The sequence below is a fragment of the Siphateles boraxobius genome, unplaced genomic scaffold, assembly GCF_051911475.1.
Source record: "Siphateles boraxobius isolate OS27281-9 unplaced genomic scaffold, OSU_SipBor_1 66, whole genome shotgun sequence".
Classification (NCBI taxonomy): Eukaryota; Metazoa; Chordata; class Actinopteri; order Cypriniformes; family Leuciscidae; genus Siphateles; species Siphateles boraxobius.
Window position 1 is genome coordinate 12,642,501 of NW_027509193.1, and position 15,577 is coordinate 12,658,077.

At 36.3% G+C, this 15,577-nt stretch overlaps 1 protein-coding gene across 1 annotated transcript in view; it reads right to left on the reverse strand.

The window, feature by feature from the left end:
* Positions 1-15,288, reverse strand: part of mrc2 (mannose receptor, C-type 2) — a 58,603-nt gene extending 43,315 nt beyond the window's left edge. The window contains exons 1-2 of the mRNA XM_077212240.1: positions 14,982-15,288; positions 664-1,101 (exon numbers count right to left, since the gene is read on the reverse strand). Of these exons, the coding sequence (XP_077068355.1) occupies positions 664-1,101; positions 14,982-15,108 (565 nt within the window). The 5' untranslated portion in view covers positions 15,109-15,288. The remainder of the gene's footprint in view (positions 1-663; positions 1,102-14,981) is intronic.
* Positions 15,289-15,577: the final 289 nt, after the last annotated feature.

Genomic DNA, 15,577 nt, shown 5'->3' on the forward strand with positions numbered 1-15,577 from the left:
TGTACACTACTGTTTAAAAGTTTGGGGTGAGTAAGACTTTTATATTTTTGAAAGAAATTTATATTTAAATTTTTTAATTGATGAAAAGTGACAGTAAAGACATTAATAATGTTACAAATTATTTCTATTTCAAATAAATGCTGCTTTTTGTTTTTACCTTTTTATGCATCAAAGAATCCAGTTTTTTTTTTATCACAGATTCCAAAAAACATTTAGCAGCAAAAACAGCTTCCAACATTGGTAATAATAAGAAATGTTTCTTGAGTAGCAAATCATCATATTAGAATGATTTCTGAAGGATCATGTGACACTGAAGTCTGGAGTAATGATGCTAAAAAATTCAGCTTTATATCAAAGGAATAAATTACAATTTAAAATATACTAAAACAAAATTATATTCCAAATAAAAAGTTATTCCAAATTCTAATAATATTTCACAATATTACTAGTTTTACTGTATTTTTAATCAAATAAATTCAGATTTTCAAAAACATCATAAAAAAATCACTCCAACCCCAACTTTTGAATGGTATTTTATATTAAACATCAAATATGTTCTGATTGGCTGTGATTTGCTTCAGTGTGGACAGATAAATTACTGGTTAGGATATCATGTAACTGTGAGAAAGAGAGAAAATAAACAACAACATTTAATCTGCTGACCTCGGTACGGCTTGGCGCAAAGGTCTTGATTGTCATCATAGACTCGCCACTGGAGCTTTTGGGAGGAGGGTCTTGCAGGCGGGACGCCTGCGTCCGAGACATTGCCGCTGTTGAGGAGTAATTTAGGGGCGGGCAAGTAAGATTCAAGTATCTCCAAGAACTTGCTGCAGCTCCAGGTCCAGCGCACTCGTGGAGGCTCGTAGTCGCACCGAAACACGCCCAGTGGTGACTTGTTGCTAGAAGTGCTCACGTTGCCCACGGTGATGCCCAAGCAGAGGGAGGAGCCAATGTTGAAGAGCCGTCCCCTGGTAACCCACTTCCAACGCTGGGCGTCATCCTTGCAGGAAGAGGAGAGGTGCAGCATGTGATCTCGTACCCCCAAGCAGCCCAGCGCTCCCCCGTGGAAAAACGCAAAAGTGTCCAAATCATCTGTATGTGCTGTTGCAGAAAGAGAGATAGAAGAAGAGTTATTAGCCAGAAATATTGTAGAAGAGACATCTGATAACCCTATAATTGTAAATATGGAAAGATTAGTAACGCTTTGATGCAAAGCCTGGACATTTACAGAGGTTTTTAATGATTTTACCCACCATTAAGCCAAATGACTGATCTGACAAGAAACAATTTCCATCAAAATCTCAATGTCATGTGACCAAAACTGTTTTTGTCTCACAGCTATTTTCATAGTATATTATTACTCCAGTAGGATAAGCAAACCCCTTTTGATTCTCTTGCACCCACTCTAATGTTCAATAAAAACAAGTAGTTCACAGCCAACACAAGCAAAGCACAAATCCTGTTCAAACAATCCCACAGAAAGTTTTTATGTTCAACTGGCCTCGATTGTAAAACACTGATTTAATTACAGGTGAAAAGTAATTGTTTGAGGGAAATCTGGAGTTTCAGGTTACAGTCTGTGTGTGTGGCTTCTGTGTTTTGCTTTGGTTTTGGAACACATCATATCTCTGACTGCAAATAGATAGTAATTAACATAAACAAAATGAAAAAGTGCAACAGAAACTGAGAGAACGCAGACATTGGCAATATTCCTCTTTTGTGTGAACACACACATTTATCCCATGTTTCATCATAACTGAGAATACTCCAGCACCCATCAGTGGTTTGTGGTATTCTGAAATGAGGAGGCAAAACAACCTCTCTGTGTTTATATATTTTTTTAGTCCTTAAAGAAGTATACATTCAAAAGTTTTTTTCAATGTTTTTTGAAGACGTTAGTTCTTATCACAGCCGCATTTATTTGCTCAATAATACAGTAAAACGGTAACATTATGAAATATTTTTACAATTTAAAATAACTGTTTTCTATTTGAATATATTTAAAATGTAATTCATTCCTTTGATGTCAAATCTGAAATTTCAGCATCATTACTCCAGTCTTCAGAGTCACATGATCCTTCAGAAATCATTATAATATGCTGATATAATTAGCTGCTGAAGAGGCGTTGATAATAATCAATGTTGAAAATAGTTGCTTAATATTTTTGTCAAAACTGTTATACATTTTTCTGTTAAGTAGAAAGTTTAAAAGAACAGCATTCATTTGAAATAGAAATATTTTATAAGATATCCTTTATACTGTCACATTTGATCAGTTTAATGCTGTTTTAATTAAATTTGAATGCATCCTTGCTGAATAAAAGTATTATTTATTTAAATAAAAAACTTATTGACCCCAAAATTTGGAACAGTAGTGTATATATTTACATTGGACTGAAATCTATTACATTTAAACTAATATATATAATGGATATATCACAAGTCTCATAAAGTGTATGTTAATAAACATCGTTATTGGCACGGCAACAAATATCTGTTTACAGATTATCATGTACTTTTGATTCTGACATGACAGAAAGTGATGATATCAGATAGTGGATGAGCTGTTTCGATGATTTGTAGACCAGTTGCAAACATAATAGGTGGTATTATTCTGTTGACAATCAATTACTGATGTCAAACTTTATTTACTTGTGTCATTGAGTTTAATCTCATATTTCACAATTATTTGTGTACTGTCGATTATTTTCGTATTGAGGAGTAACTTCCTTTTCTTGCCTCCTTGGGAAAAAAAAGTGCCTGCATGTCATAAATTATAGAGCTGCTTTACCGGATACTGACAATGCATTAAGAATAAAGAAATACATTGGTATTTGAGTATATATGTGTTGTTTAGCGAGAGAAGGAAAGGGAAAAGAGATGGCTAGAAGGAGAGTCAAGTAAAAGAGCAAAACCCGGCAGCATTCCTGAAAGCCAGTCTGGTTTCTTTTTATACTTCCATTCTGCTTTTCTCTCTCTTTATCTGTCTCTCTCGTGCACCCTCTCATTCCTGCAGGGGGGAATGCAAGGTTACAACCACAACGTCAGAAAGAAAGAAAATCAGAGCAGAAGAAAGAGAGCCTGAAGAGATACCCGAGAGAAGCAGCTGTGTTTCCAAACACAGTAGTTCAAAAGCCGGGGAATGGGAAATGGGATCACTCTAAAAACAAACCGGACTTCTCTAAAAAAACAGAGACAAAAAAGTTAACTGACACCCTGGGAGACTTTTCCAATTTCATCAAGCAATGCTCTCAGACATATATTACCATATATATGTATATATGCATACAGCATTCTGTAATTTACATTAAAAATATAGATAAATAGTGTTTTTAAAGATAAACTTTTTACCAGGCCCTGGCAACAGATCACCTATATGGACAAATCCTAGATCAAGTGTTTAACAAATGAGATGTGAAATAACAAGAGCTGAAAATGTGAACAAATCCAACTAGGACAATTCTTTCCCTGGGGTCCTGATTCTACTTATTAATGACATGCAATCCGTGACAAACCGGGAATAAAACAACAAGTCTTTCCATCTTCCTGCAGAAGAATTTGAGGGCACCATGTGATCTGAGCGAGTCATATAATTGGTGGAGGTAAGACCCTGGGGAGACATACTTCAGGAAGGAAGGTAAAGATATGCGCGTTCACACAAACTTCAAAGCGTTTCTCTCCACTCCTGACAGATAAAGGGCAAAGCAGGCTCAGACATTTCTTGAGCATCATCTTAATATCTTCAGTGTGAATCAGGGCTTTACTGCACGAGACGAGTAATTATGGGAGTTTGAATAAAGGCAACAAAAATTACAATGTTTGTTTATGATCACAAACTCTGATCAAATATTTTTTAATTTTGATAATCAGGTCAGGATTTACATTTCCAGGTTTTGTCTCAAACTAAATATATAATTAAATGATTGAGTCAAGCTTACTCTGGTTCTTCTTAATGCAGAATACAAATAAATGATAATAATAAAATAAAATAAATGTAAACATTAATAGTACTACTACTACTACTAATAAAAAAATAAAAAAATAATAAACCTACTAATTTTCATGTTAATTAATTTAAATATTAATTCAATAAATGAATACTTAATTACTTAATAAATACTTAATAAATAATAATAATAATAATAATAATATGTAGGGCTGTAACGATACGCGATATAAAATCGAAATCGCGATACTCAGGTCCACGATCCTGTATCGCGATGTGAGAAGGCAGAATCGCGATCACACCCCTTCCAACTCCCAGAGTTATCCTTCCTGTCCAGAACCAGGGCTCGAATTTCGGCGCGGGTATTGCGCATAATTCTAATCATTCCCGCAGGTCTCCCATTTATAATGTGGGAAATTCCCGCAATCGTAATCCACACAGATAATAAAATAAAATCATTCTTTTAACAACTATCTTCCAGACGCAATTTCACAAACAGCGTGAGTGTTCAGCGGTGCCGCGCGTCTTCTATCTCTTCTCATAATGTTTTGTGCAAGGCAGGCATCAAGCGCTGCGGCGATAATACACACTCGCGTTTTGGAGTCGGGACCATAGACTGTAAGGTCGGGACATGACGGAATATTCACTTGCACAATCGGGCCAGCAGTGCATCGTGACTGAAGTCTTTTTAAGTCTTACCAGTTTAAACATTCAAGCGATTTTAAACTAATCAGTGCTCGCGCGCTCTCTGAGATTATTTTCTATGCGCACATTCATAGAAAATCCGCCTCAAAAACAGCTGGCTAGTAACTATTTTTCGCGGATTATATTGCTTTAACACGCAAAATTGTCAATTTCGGTCTTTGTGAGTAGGCTATACTCTAAATAGGCTATAGTCGGTTTTGTCTTTAATAAACATAAAACGCATGCCAGTATAATGAACACAGGATCCGTGCACTAGCTCTTAAAGTGACGGCAGCCATATGTGTCTGTCATTAATTTTGTTGTCAAAACAACAAAAGATGGCTTTAAGTTAAAGGAATCAGGATTAATAGCCTATGTATTTAATTTATTCAGGACTAAAATACTACCCAGTGTTATTTTCCATTTGATTACTTTATTCAGTATCTGTATATAAATACTAGTGTTAGACCTATTCAAAAAACTTTTCTCTTTAATTGTCTTTATTTGTATCTTTATTCTATTGTATTTATTTGTGCTACTTTTTTCAATTTAATTAAACAATTTAAATCAAGCTTCCTTGTGATGTGTAAATTCTTAACAACAATAGGCTATTACCCCATTGTAAAAATGCAATGAGCGCAAACATTTAGGCAAGATAAATGTAATAATTTTGTTTGGAAAAAATGCCCCCCCTTTCTCCCCTCAAACAAAAAAAATCCCCCCCATGAGAATCATCTAAAGGGGGGATCCCCCCTCCTCCCCCCCTCCCCTCCCCTCAGGCCCATGAGAACTACCACATCTTTAAATTACTATTAGTATTATTTGAAGTTAACATTATAAAATAGCCTACGTAGACCTACACCACAAAACTAGTTGAGGATAAATTATTTAAAATTTGGCAATTTCAGCATTATGGACGTGAAATTTGCAGCCAAAACTTGAAATATAAATTCTCAGAAAGTGCATTAAATTAATCCTCAATTGACCGGCAACACGTCCAACATGCAGATGCATATTACGGCACCATCCCGAAATCAATTTAGTTGGAGTACAGAACACAGCCCAAAAGCAGCAGCCTACACTGCCGTATAGTATAATAATTTGCATAGTTATTATTGTTCTTTGGTGTTTAGATTATACAGGTTTTTCCTAATGTTATTTAATAAAAATACCGGTATTTTTCTTCTTCTCTCAAAATCTCTTTTTTTCACCACAAGCCCCGCCCCCTCAAGCCCCGCCCCCGTGATAGAATCGCGATACGAATCGAATCGTGGGTCAAAAATCGTGATACGAATCGAATCGTGGGTTTGGTGTATCGTTACAGCCCTAATAATATGTTTACTCTATTTTTTCTCATTGAGGGCCAAATAAAAAGAAATTAAAATTAAAATTAAAAACACTACTTAAATTTCAAAAAAAAAAAAAATTTATTAATAATAATAATAATAATCTTTCTCTCAGTGTAGGACAACTAGAATGTAATAAATACAAATAAATAAATAAATAAATAAATAAATAAAATAGCAAAAGCAGCAGCACTTTTAGAAGTAAATAATTATAATGATAATAATAATGACACTAAAAACTGCACATTCATAAAAAAAAGAAAGCCTAAATCAAATAACCAATAGCTATCGTCATCAATGTGCCCTTGAGAAAGGCAGGTTATAAAACAAGGTTGCTTCAGGGGATTGTTGCTTTGGATAAAAGCATCTGCTAAATTACTGCTTATTCCAGAACTACTGCATAACATAAAACAGAAAAATACCATGATAGCTGGCACAGGATGTCACATGAGCAGCAGTCGTGAGGCAGTGTTAAAAAAAATTATTAAACATAAAAAAGATCTGTAAATCAGCAGTGGTTGTGTGATTAAAGAGAGATGCATAGCTATGGATGATCTGTCTGAAGTACAGTTAGAGTTAGAGAGGCAGAATAGCATCCATGAGAAGGTTTTCGGACAGTTATTGAGTAGGCTGACACAGCTTACAGGAAGAAACTCTTTTTTCAGCCTGTGGTTTTGGCACGGATGCTCCATAAAACCACCTTCTTCCATGCTAGAGATGAGAACATATCATGGCACGGATGCTGCTGCTGCACAGCTAAATAAACTGTTTTTGAAAATGGTCTTTTCATCACAGTCTGTGGAATGTTCCCCATGAATTGTCGTCTTAAGGTTTAAAGTTGGTAAAAACAGATCTGATGCAAAACTCCCCATCTGAAACAGTTACCTATCAAACACCGACTCAGAGCTGAAGGCTAAAAAACACAGGAGACATTGCTATGATATTCCACTTCATTGCCTGAGGAAGAATGTTGTTGTCTTAAAAATTAGCCATGATCTGATTAGTGTTTGACTGATATTGGCTTTCTAATGTGCAGGGTGACTGATAATATGTAATGCAATACAATGTACTAAGGAAAAATGAGATGAACACAGAATTGTCCAAATTCGATTTTACATACTATTTACTGAAAATGAATAGTTTGTTGATCAAGAATTTCTCAATAATTTAAAAAAAAATTGCTGATTTTTTTAGACAAACTTAATTTTAAAAAAAAGGGATTCTATACTTTAACATATCCTATCTCCAACATATAACTAGTCGATGCCTTCTGAATTTACAGTGTAATCCCCATGACAAAATACAAAGGATGCCCCAAAATGGAAAAGGCAGAAGAAACAGGCGAATATGGGGGGGGGGGTCTAAAGTCTGAGCGTGAGCTTAGTCATGTGGTGGTATGTGGTTTTCCCGAACCCTGATTCTAAGCTACCAAAACTAAACGTTTATTATTATGACAGATGTATTTTTGTTTCTCCCTTCCCCTTTTTGGAGGAGGGCAATGAGTTTGGGATATAAAATGAGAGAGAGAGAGAGAGAGAGATGGAGTTGGGGGAAGGTAACAAGCCAACTGAGAGACAGGGAGGGGGGGGGAAGAAGGAGTGAGGGAGCAAAAGGAAGGGTGCAGAGAGAGGTCAGGGTTTTAGTTGATCCTTTTATTCTGTAAACACAGATGATTGACCAACACACAGGAAATTCCGGCCAGTATTTGTTTCTCAGGTTCCGTTACTGAGCCCTCAGTCAGAGCTCTGACCTGAGATCAAACCCCAACTGAGGCAGAAACAGGTCTAATATAAGGGTCTCCCCACAGGTTTTTACATGCATTGACACACAAAATGAAAAAAGCATCAATAATAAAATAAAAAAATATTAACAGTCAAATATTATGAACATTATATTTTTATATTAAAAGTGTCAAAAAGCATGTCTAATAATTCATATATATATATATATATATATATATATATATGAGCATAATGGATAATCAATCTAAAGCAGCTCTCAGAAACAAATATAAATCTGAAGCATCAAATGGTCAGTGGTAGAAGATGCAATTTATTTTCTAATACACCTGTTACCAAAATTTGGTACCAAAAGGTTTTCAACTCCTAAATGTATATAAAACTTTATATTTTATATCTTACATTTTTTTTATTTTAAATATATAATATATTTTTAAGTACTAAAATATTAAAATGTATCAATAAAACTAGACTACTGAATTTTAAAAAACTCAATAGGGGGAGACCGGGTATGGTTGTAACACTTTTTGCTTCAGTAACTACAACTCACTGAATTTTATAGCTAGAGTTCTCAAACTTGTATACAAAGTACCCACATTTGTTCACTACAAATGGCACCAATTCAATCCCCTACAAGAATATCACAGACCTCGTGAATTGGTGTCAAATACATACTGTACCACCGGGGTAGGTTGAAACACACAGGGCTCTCAAGTCGAGACACACGCATTTCAACCCGTTCACACGCTCACACGCCAGACCTTGTATTTCTCACGCTGAGGAGTAAGGGAACTTGTCCCGCTATACAATTAATGGACGAGGCGCAGGCAAACGGAGGGAAGTTCTCTGCCGAGTTCATAGCATCTGTCTCGAGTTATACTGAGTTAAATGCTAGCTACCAGCCAATCAGAAATTAGAATTAGTTGTTTCCGGGTAAATTATGTGTTCCCGCTGCAAGCTCGTTCGTTACTAGACAACACGCGCACACACGGAGTGGAAGTTGAAGAGCACGATCTGATGAATGCGGTTTGCGGACATCTTCATTTATTTTTTTTAGCAATTTGATTTTACGATTCCTGGACGATATCTCTTGCCTGTGATCAAAGACAGTGAGAGCTGATGTTGAGGAGTTTAGCCAAATTCGTGCTAAATTATTTTTGATGCATTCAAAAACTCTCCAACTGCTTTTAAAGGGGTCATCGGATGCAAAATACACTTTTATATGGTATTTGCAAATAAATGTGTCTTTGCAGTGTGTGGACACAATAACCATGCAATGAAAAAAATCCATGCTCAAAAAGCCAAAAAGTTGTTGCTCATTATCATTTAAAGATACATGCACCGAAACGGGTCACTGTGAACAGAGCTGTTTTTGAAGAGGTAAAAAGGGTGTTGTTTTACACAACCATTGAGAAATTTTAACCAAAGTATGTTACAAACTTTACATGAAGACCCAAAAGAATCATACCAACTTGTGGAAAATGGGCATCCGATGACCCCTGTAAAGGTGTCCGGTTTGGGTCTTGACATACATGCTCAGGGCAAGTTGTTATGACACAATGTTATGTACATTGAGCACTGATGTTCAGTTGGCTTGTTTGGGGTCAAATTTATTTTTATTTTTTCAATAAATATGTATTTTTTAAATATAACTATTTATTATTATTTAATATTATAATATTATTATTTATTATATTATTTATTTTATTTGGATGAATTTGTCTTTTTATCAGATTTAACAATTGTTATAATTTCCATTTGTGCTGGTCAATTATGAACAATAGGCAAAATTGAACTGCTAGCAAAAATTGAAGCGAATTTGGTTGGGTCGAGGGACCGCTGCTGCAAATATTTGGGTGGCTCCTCCCCAAAATCTCACTCTAAACTTTTGATAAAACTTGAGAGCCCTGAACACATGCTGGGGTAAGTTGTAACAATTACAAAAAAGAAGCTAAAATGGATGCCACACAATATGATATGCTTCATAAACAGGTTTATTGACATAAAAGAACAATCTCACTCCCTCTCTGGAACAGATTGTCTGATTATAATTGTGTCTACTTGAACAAACTTACTTAAATACTTGATAAATATACAATTTCTGACAAAAAAAACTATATCTGTGTGTGTGTGTGTGTGTGTGTGTGTGTATGTGTGCGCACGCATGTGTGTCTGTGTGTGTGTGTGTGTCTTCTTAATCAGAGTCACAGTGCTGACAAATGAATGGCGGTAACCCTGGAGTGCAAGCTTTGTGGGCCCAGAAACTGCAACTCCAATGTACCTTTGCAGCTGATCTAACTGACTTGCCTTTCTGTAAGGGCATTCTGTAAAAATATTAAAATCAATCAGTTGTATGATAGGGGATGGTTGTAACACTTTTTCAAGAAGTGTTACAACCCACCCCACCCCTGTCAGTCACTGTTTAGCTAGGTGTATTAGCATAGGCTACTGGTTTAAAATTAGCAGGGGAAAACTGCATCACATGTTGCCTAAGAAACTACATTCTAATATAAGTCAAACTATATTATCTGCAATAGTTTAGATACTTGACAAAAAATAGTCTTGGTCAAAAAATTTACTTTCTTACCTCAAAATCTGTTTTTTCTCTATAAATTCAGAAAGTGTAGGTTTCCAGACTTGACAACCACCATGCGGTATCAGGGAGGAAGTAGGTAAATACATACTGAAATCCATCAATACATACTGATATTACATAACTCCTATCTTATCCCTAAGTGGTAGAAATGGTGGTGTTACAACTCTCCCCGTGTTACAACCATCCCCGGTCTCCCCCTACAATAAAATAAACAAAAAGATTAAATAAGTTCAATAGATTTAGTTGTGTGATTAGTCAAAAAGTTAAAGAAAGGAGGAGACACGGGCCAAATTAGGATCTAGGCTACAAGAGAGAATACTTGAAGAGAAGAAAACTTGCAGCTAGCCTACTCATGCGTCATGCTAAGAATATTCATAATTCCGTCTGCATCCTGCAACTATAGCAATCTGCAGTGTCGGGTCTACGGTGACGTATTTTATTTTGTTTAACAACACTGCTCTGTTCTTTAGAAGAAGAAAAAATTCCCTGACACAGAGGTGCAAAACTCTATCCTGTGTCTGCTGGACTGTGAAGTTGAGAGAAGCCCTAAAAAGTATACAAGACTTCCGAGAGGTAGACAGCCCTCAGCTGCGGCTCGTTATTGTGTAACCGGATATTTAGGGCACATCTGCTTAGCTTTACAGGGTGAGAATCAAGCGATCGAGACAACAGGTTAACAGAGCAGTAAGCATAACGAGTGTCCCTTTATAATTCAAAATGTCCTTAGGTTTCGCCCACTAAAGTTGCGCTATAAAACGTAAAAGCATTGCCTAATCAATGGTGTTGCGTCTGTGAATGAATCAGTTTTCTGAACAAATCTTTTAAATGAACAAATCGAGTTACTTTCAGCCACTGACTCGTTCAGAGAATCGCCGTTTTGAAACCAGTGATTTTCAGCCTTTAATAAATGAGTAGCCTATGAGCAAACAGCATTAGAGTTTGGGCTCTAAAGGAGCTTGTTGGTCTAATTGAACGAGTCAAATGTTGGACATTTTTTGGACTCTTTTGGCTTTTAAAGGGGTCTTCGGATGCCCATTTTCCACAAGTTGGTATGATTCTTTAGGGTCTTCATGTAAAGTTTGTAACATACTTTGGTTAAAATTCCTCAATGGTTGTGTAAAACAACCCTTTTTACCTCCTCAAAACAACTCTGTTCACAGCGACCTGTTTCGGTGCATGTTTCTTTAAATGATACTGAGCAACTGCTCACCCCACCCCTCTCTCCCATGGGGCATGTCCTGTCGGCATGAGACATGTAAAGTGATGCCTTGGCGGACAGTATACAAATGGCTGAGGGCGGAAATATGCTAATACGGGAAATATGCTAAGGAGCCATTTATGTCCCCAGGACATTATATGTATAAAAATGCATGAAAATTAACTCTAAAATACATTTTATTATTAAAGGGATAATTCACCCAAAAATTAAAATTCTGTCAGTATTTACTCACCCTCATGTTGTTCCAACCCTGTAAGACCTTCGTTCATCTTCGGAACACAAATTAAGATATTTTTGATGAAATCTGAGAGCTGGATCACTCCTCCATAGGCGTCTTAAGGGATTGACACTTGTTTCCCGAAAAGTTATTAAAGACATCATTAAAATAGTCCAAGTGACTACAGTGGCTCAATCTTAAGTTTATCAAGCGACGAGAATACTTTTTGTGCCCAAAAAAACAAAAATAACGACTTTATTTCAACTATTAATCTCCTTCTCTGTTGGCATCGAGTCAGGTTACTAGTTTAACAGCGCAGCGCTTCTGTTGTTGTACGTCACACGCATCACCCACATGACCAGCGTCGGCCAATAGTGAGCCTACGTGTGACGTAGTTCTCCGCAATCACACTACGTTAACTGACTCGAGGCCCACAGAGAACGAAATGAATAGTTGAAATAAAGTCGTTATTTTTGTTTGTTTTTGCGCACAAAAAGTATTCTCGTCGCTTGATAAACTTAAGATTGAGCCACTGTAGTCACTTGGACTATTTTAACGATGTCTTTAATAACTTTTCGGGGCTGGCAAGTTTCAATCCCATAGAAGCCTATGGAGGAGTGATCCAGCTCTCAGATTTCATCAAAAATATCTTAATTCATGTTCCGAAGATGAACGAAGGTCTTACGAGGTTGTAACAACATGAGGGAGAGTAAATACTGACAGAATTTTCATTTTTGGGTGAACTATCCCTTTAAGCAAAGTGTCCCACATATTAAGCTAACTGCAAATTAAAAATGTATAATTAAAAACATTAATAAAATCTACCTAGAACACTAAAATAAATAGCATTTGTTGCATGTCCCTACTCTCTATCTCTAAACTTTACCATGAAATATAATGATTAAAATCATTGAGAAAAATTTTTTTTTGCATTGTTGTGTGACTTTAAACCCAATCTATGCTTTAAAAAGGTTAATTATTTTCATGGGAAAAAAATATTTTAGATACACTATATAGTCGTGTCCCCGAGTTTTCACCCTCATTTTAATTTCTTTATATTTGATGAAATTCTAACTATGACTGAGAAGGTCAATTTCAACATGCTGTACTGTTACTAAAATATTTCTTAGATGTTATTTGTTTATTTTGAAAATATTAACTTTTTGGAAAGTCACTAGAATTTGCTCAGTGTCCTCATGCTATTAGCATGTATGCAGTGTGGCCATATGTCATAACTTTTTGCTTAAAAACTCAATCCTGTTACTTCCAGTCCTGTTACTCATGAAAAATGACAGGAGTGAGTAGAGTCCTCTGTTTTGTTGATTTAATACTGTAAATATTAGTTGATATAATATTATCTCCTGAATTAGGAGTTTTAAGGTTGCAATTACTTAAATAGTAGACATTAGTATTCATTTTACAATGTGAAAACCATACTTCCAGGAAGCCAGTCCACCACGAAGTGACTTAAATGTTTTGTCTTTGTCTTTCTTATATTTTGTAGAAGATGGAGAGAACCCATACTATGCAGGTGCCAGAAACACCCACACATGGCATCCTGCAGGGGAAGGAGCGAAACACACCCACAACCCTCTCTTATCCACCATTTTTGTCTTAACTTCCCTCTCTCTCCCTCTTTCTTCTCCTCTCTCTTCTTCTTTCTCTTTCCACCTCCTTCGCTGGTAACTAGCACATAGTACATCACAGAAATCTCATGCACACACAGTCATGTACACTCTCTTTCATACACACACATATGGACACTCATTCCTGTTACCCAATGTTCAGTTACCAAGTGTTCATTCCTGTTACTAATTTTCTTTCCTTAAAAAAATAAAGTTAAACCGCTGTTTTATCAGTTTTGTTTGGTCCATAATTTATACAATTGGTTAATTAAATGATTTTAAAAAATTGATCAACTAAATTGACAGTCTTCTGTAAAATGAAATGAAAAAAATGTATTTAAATGCACCTTGCCTTAATATATAGGCCTAGTGATTTTTTTTGTCACAAATATCAATTATTTGAACATATAACCAACAATGTCTTTAAAATAAAATCTGTCTTGTGGGAAAAACAAAGAAATTAATTGACATGCTTTTAAACATGCTCTTTGAATGGCACATGAGTTTCGGTAACAGGACTGAGAAAACATGCGTCCATCTTCTGCTTAGAAACCTTGTAAAAAATTAAATAAAGTTGCCTGAGATTGACCAATACACATTTTGACACATTAGTTAAATATGTGTAGTATTAAATTCAGTGTTAAAAAAAGATAAAAAATAAAGTTTCATTTTGAAGGGTAACAACAAGCAAACGTCACCCATTCTGTGGAATGGCCCTAATACGGGACAATCCGTCAGTGATTGTGGGCAGAGCATCCGCCATATGACATCATATTGCTCAGAAAATCCAAACGGCTTAATTATTGAGAGTGTTTAGGCTTTTTGAGAATTAAAAAAAAGAGGAGTGAATGGCCTTTTTTCATTGTATGTTGGTTGTGTCCACACACTGCAGACACATTTATATGCAAACACCATATAAAAGTGAATTTTGCATCTGATGATCCCTTTAACAAGACACTCATTTGTGAAGGAAATGAAGCGAGCCGAGTCTTACAGACCAATCTATAGTTTGATTATGACAAGCAAGCAGTGTACAAAATTAAGGAAAAGTACAGCTATTGTTTGTTGTCAGTTTTAGAGAAATACTTATGTTTAAATGTCATTTCTTGAGTTTCTTCTTTATAGTATTACATTTTTGATAAAGCATGTAAAATATTTTCAGTCTTGAGCGCTTTTAACGAATCGGGTGAGTAAACGATTCAGCGACTCAAACAGCACAGAAAAGGAAATTCTCCTGTCGCCACCTACTGTTGTAACCTGAAGAAAGCATCAATAAACGAAACAGTTAATGAATCTCTTAGTGAATCGATTTAAATGATTCGAATAACTGCAATCAATCCACACCATCAGCACTAGCACTCCCCTCCCCCTGTTCTCTCTTCCTCTTTTCACATCTGGTTCCACTCAGAGTTTGGACTTTCGTGGCATTCCTTCACATCGGTGCACCCGTAGCCAACATTACACAACAGCACCCCAAATAAAAACCAAGCCTCATTATTAGTTATTTCTAATTCACAAAACACTTTAACAATCACGAAAACAAAGAGGTCAGAGAAAAAATGCAAAAGGCATTGAAAAAAAGTGATTATAAAGCGTGAATATTTCCTACCTGAGTGCACGGTGGTGCTCCGCTCCAGGCTTAATACTAGAAATAAATATAAAGTGCATCTGCAAACATTTATCCACGCGCGACTCCAACAGCCGTCCCGGTGCCCGCCACCGTGCTGATGATGCATACCCGCGGAGAGGTGAAACGGAGAGAAACACGACTGTTTTCCCCCTTCCCTTTGAAACAGAAGCAGAGCTTGTGAAGGACAGACGGGCTTTGAGAGTGTCCGTGTCGCTGTGTGCGTGGAAGGTGATGAGTTCGGAGTGAATGAGCGGGGCAGACCGTTCACTTTCTCTGCACACGCACACATTCACACGTCCCAAGAAAATGAAGTGGAAGAGGCGGAGAAATAAGTTTGAATGACTACCCGACACCCGGGATAAGTCTCCAGGACTGAGAATTTAGCAGACTTTCTTAACACTTTGCTCTCAGGCAACAAAAACACGACATTGTTCATTCTTTGTGTAGCCTAATAGACTATTTACTCACATGCAACACTTTAGCCTATTGGGGAGAGAGAAAGCGTTCTTGAAAGTCTCCTCTGACAAAAAGCAAACGTGCTACCTATTTTCTGCACATGAAGTTAGACAAAGACT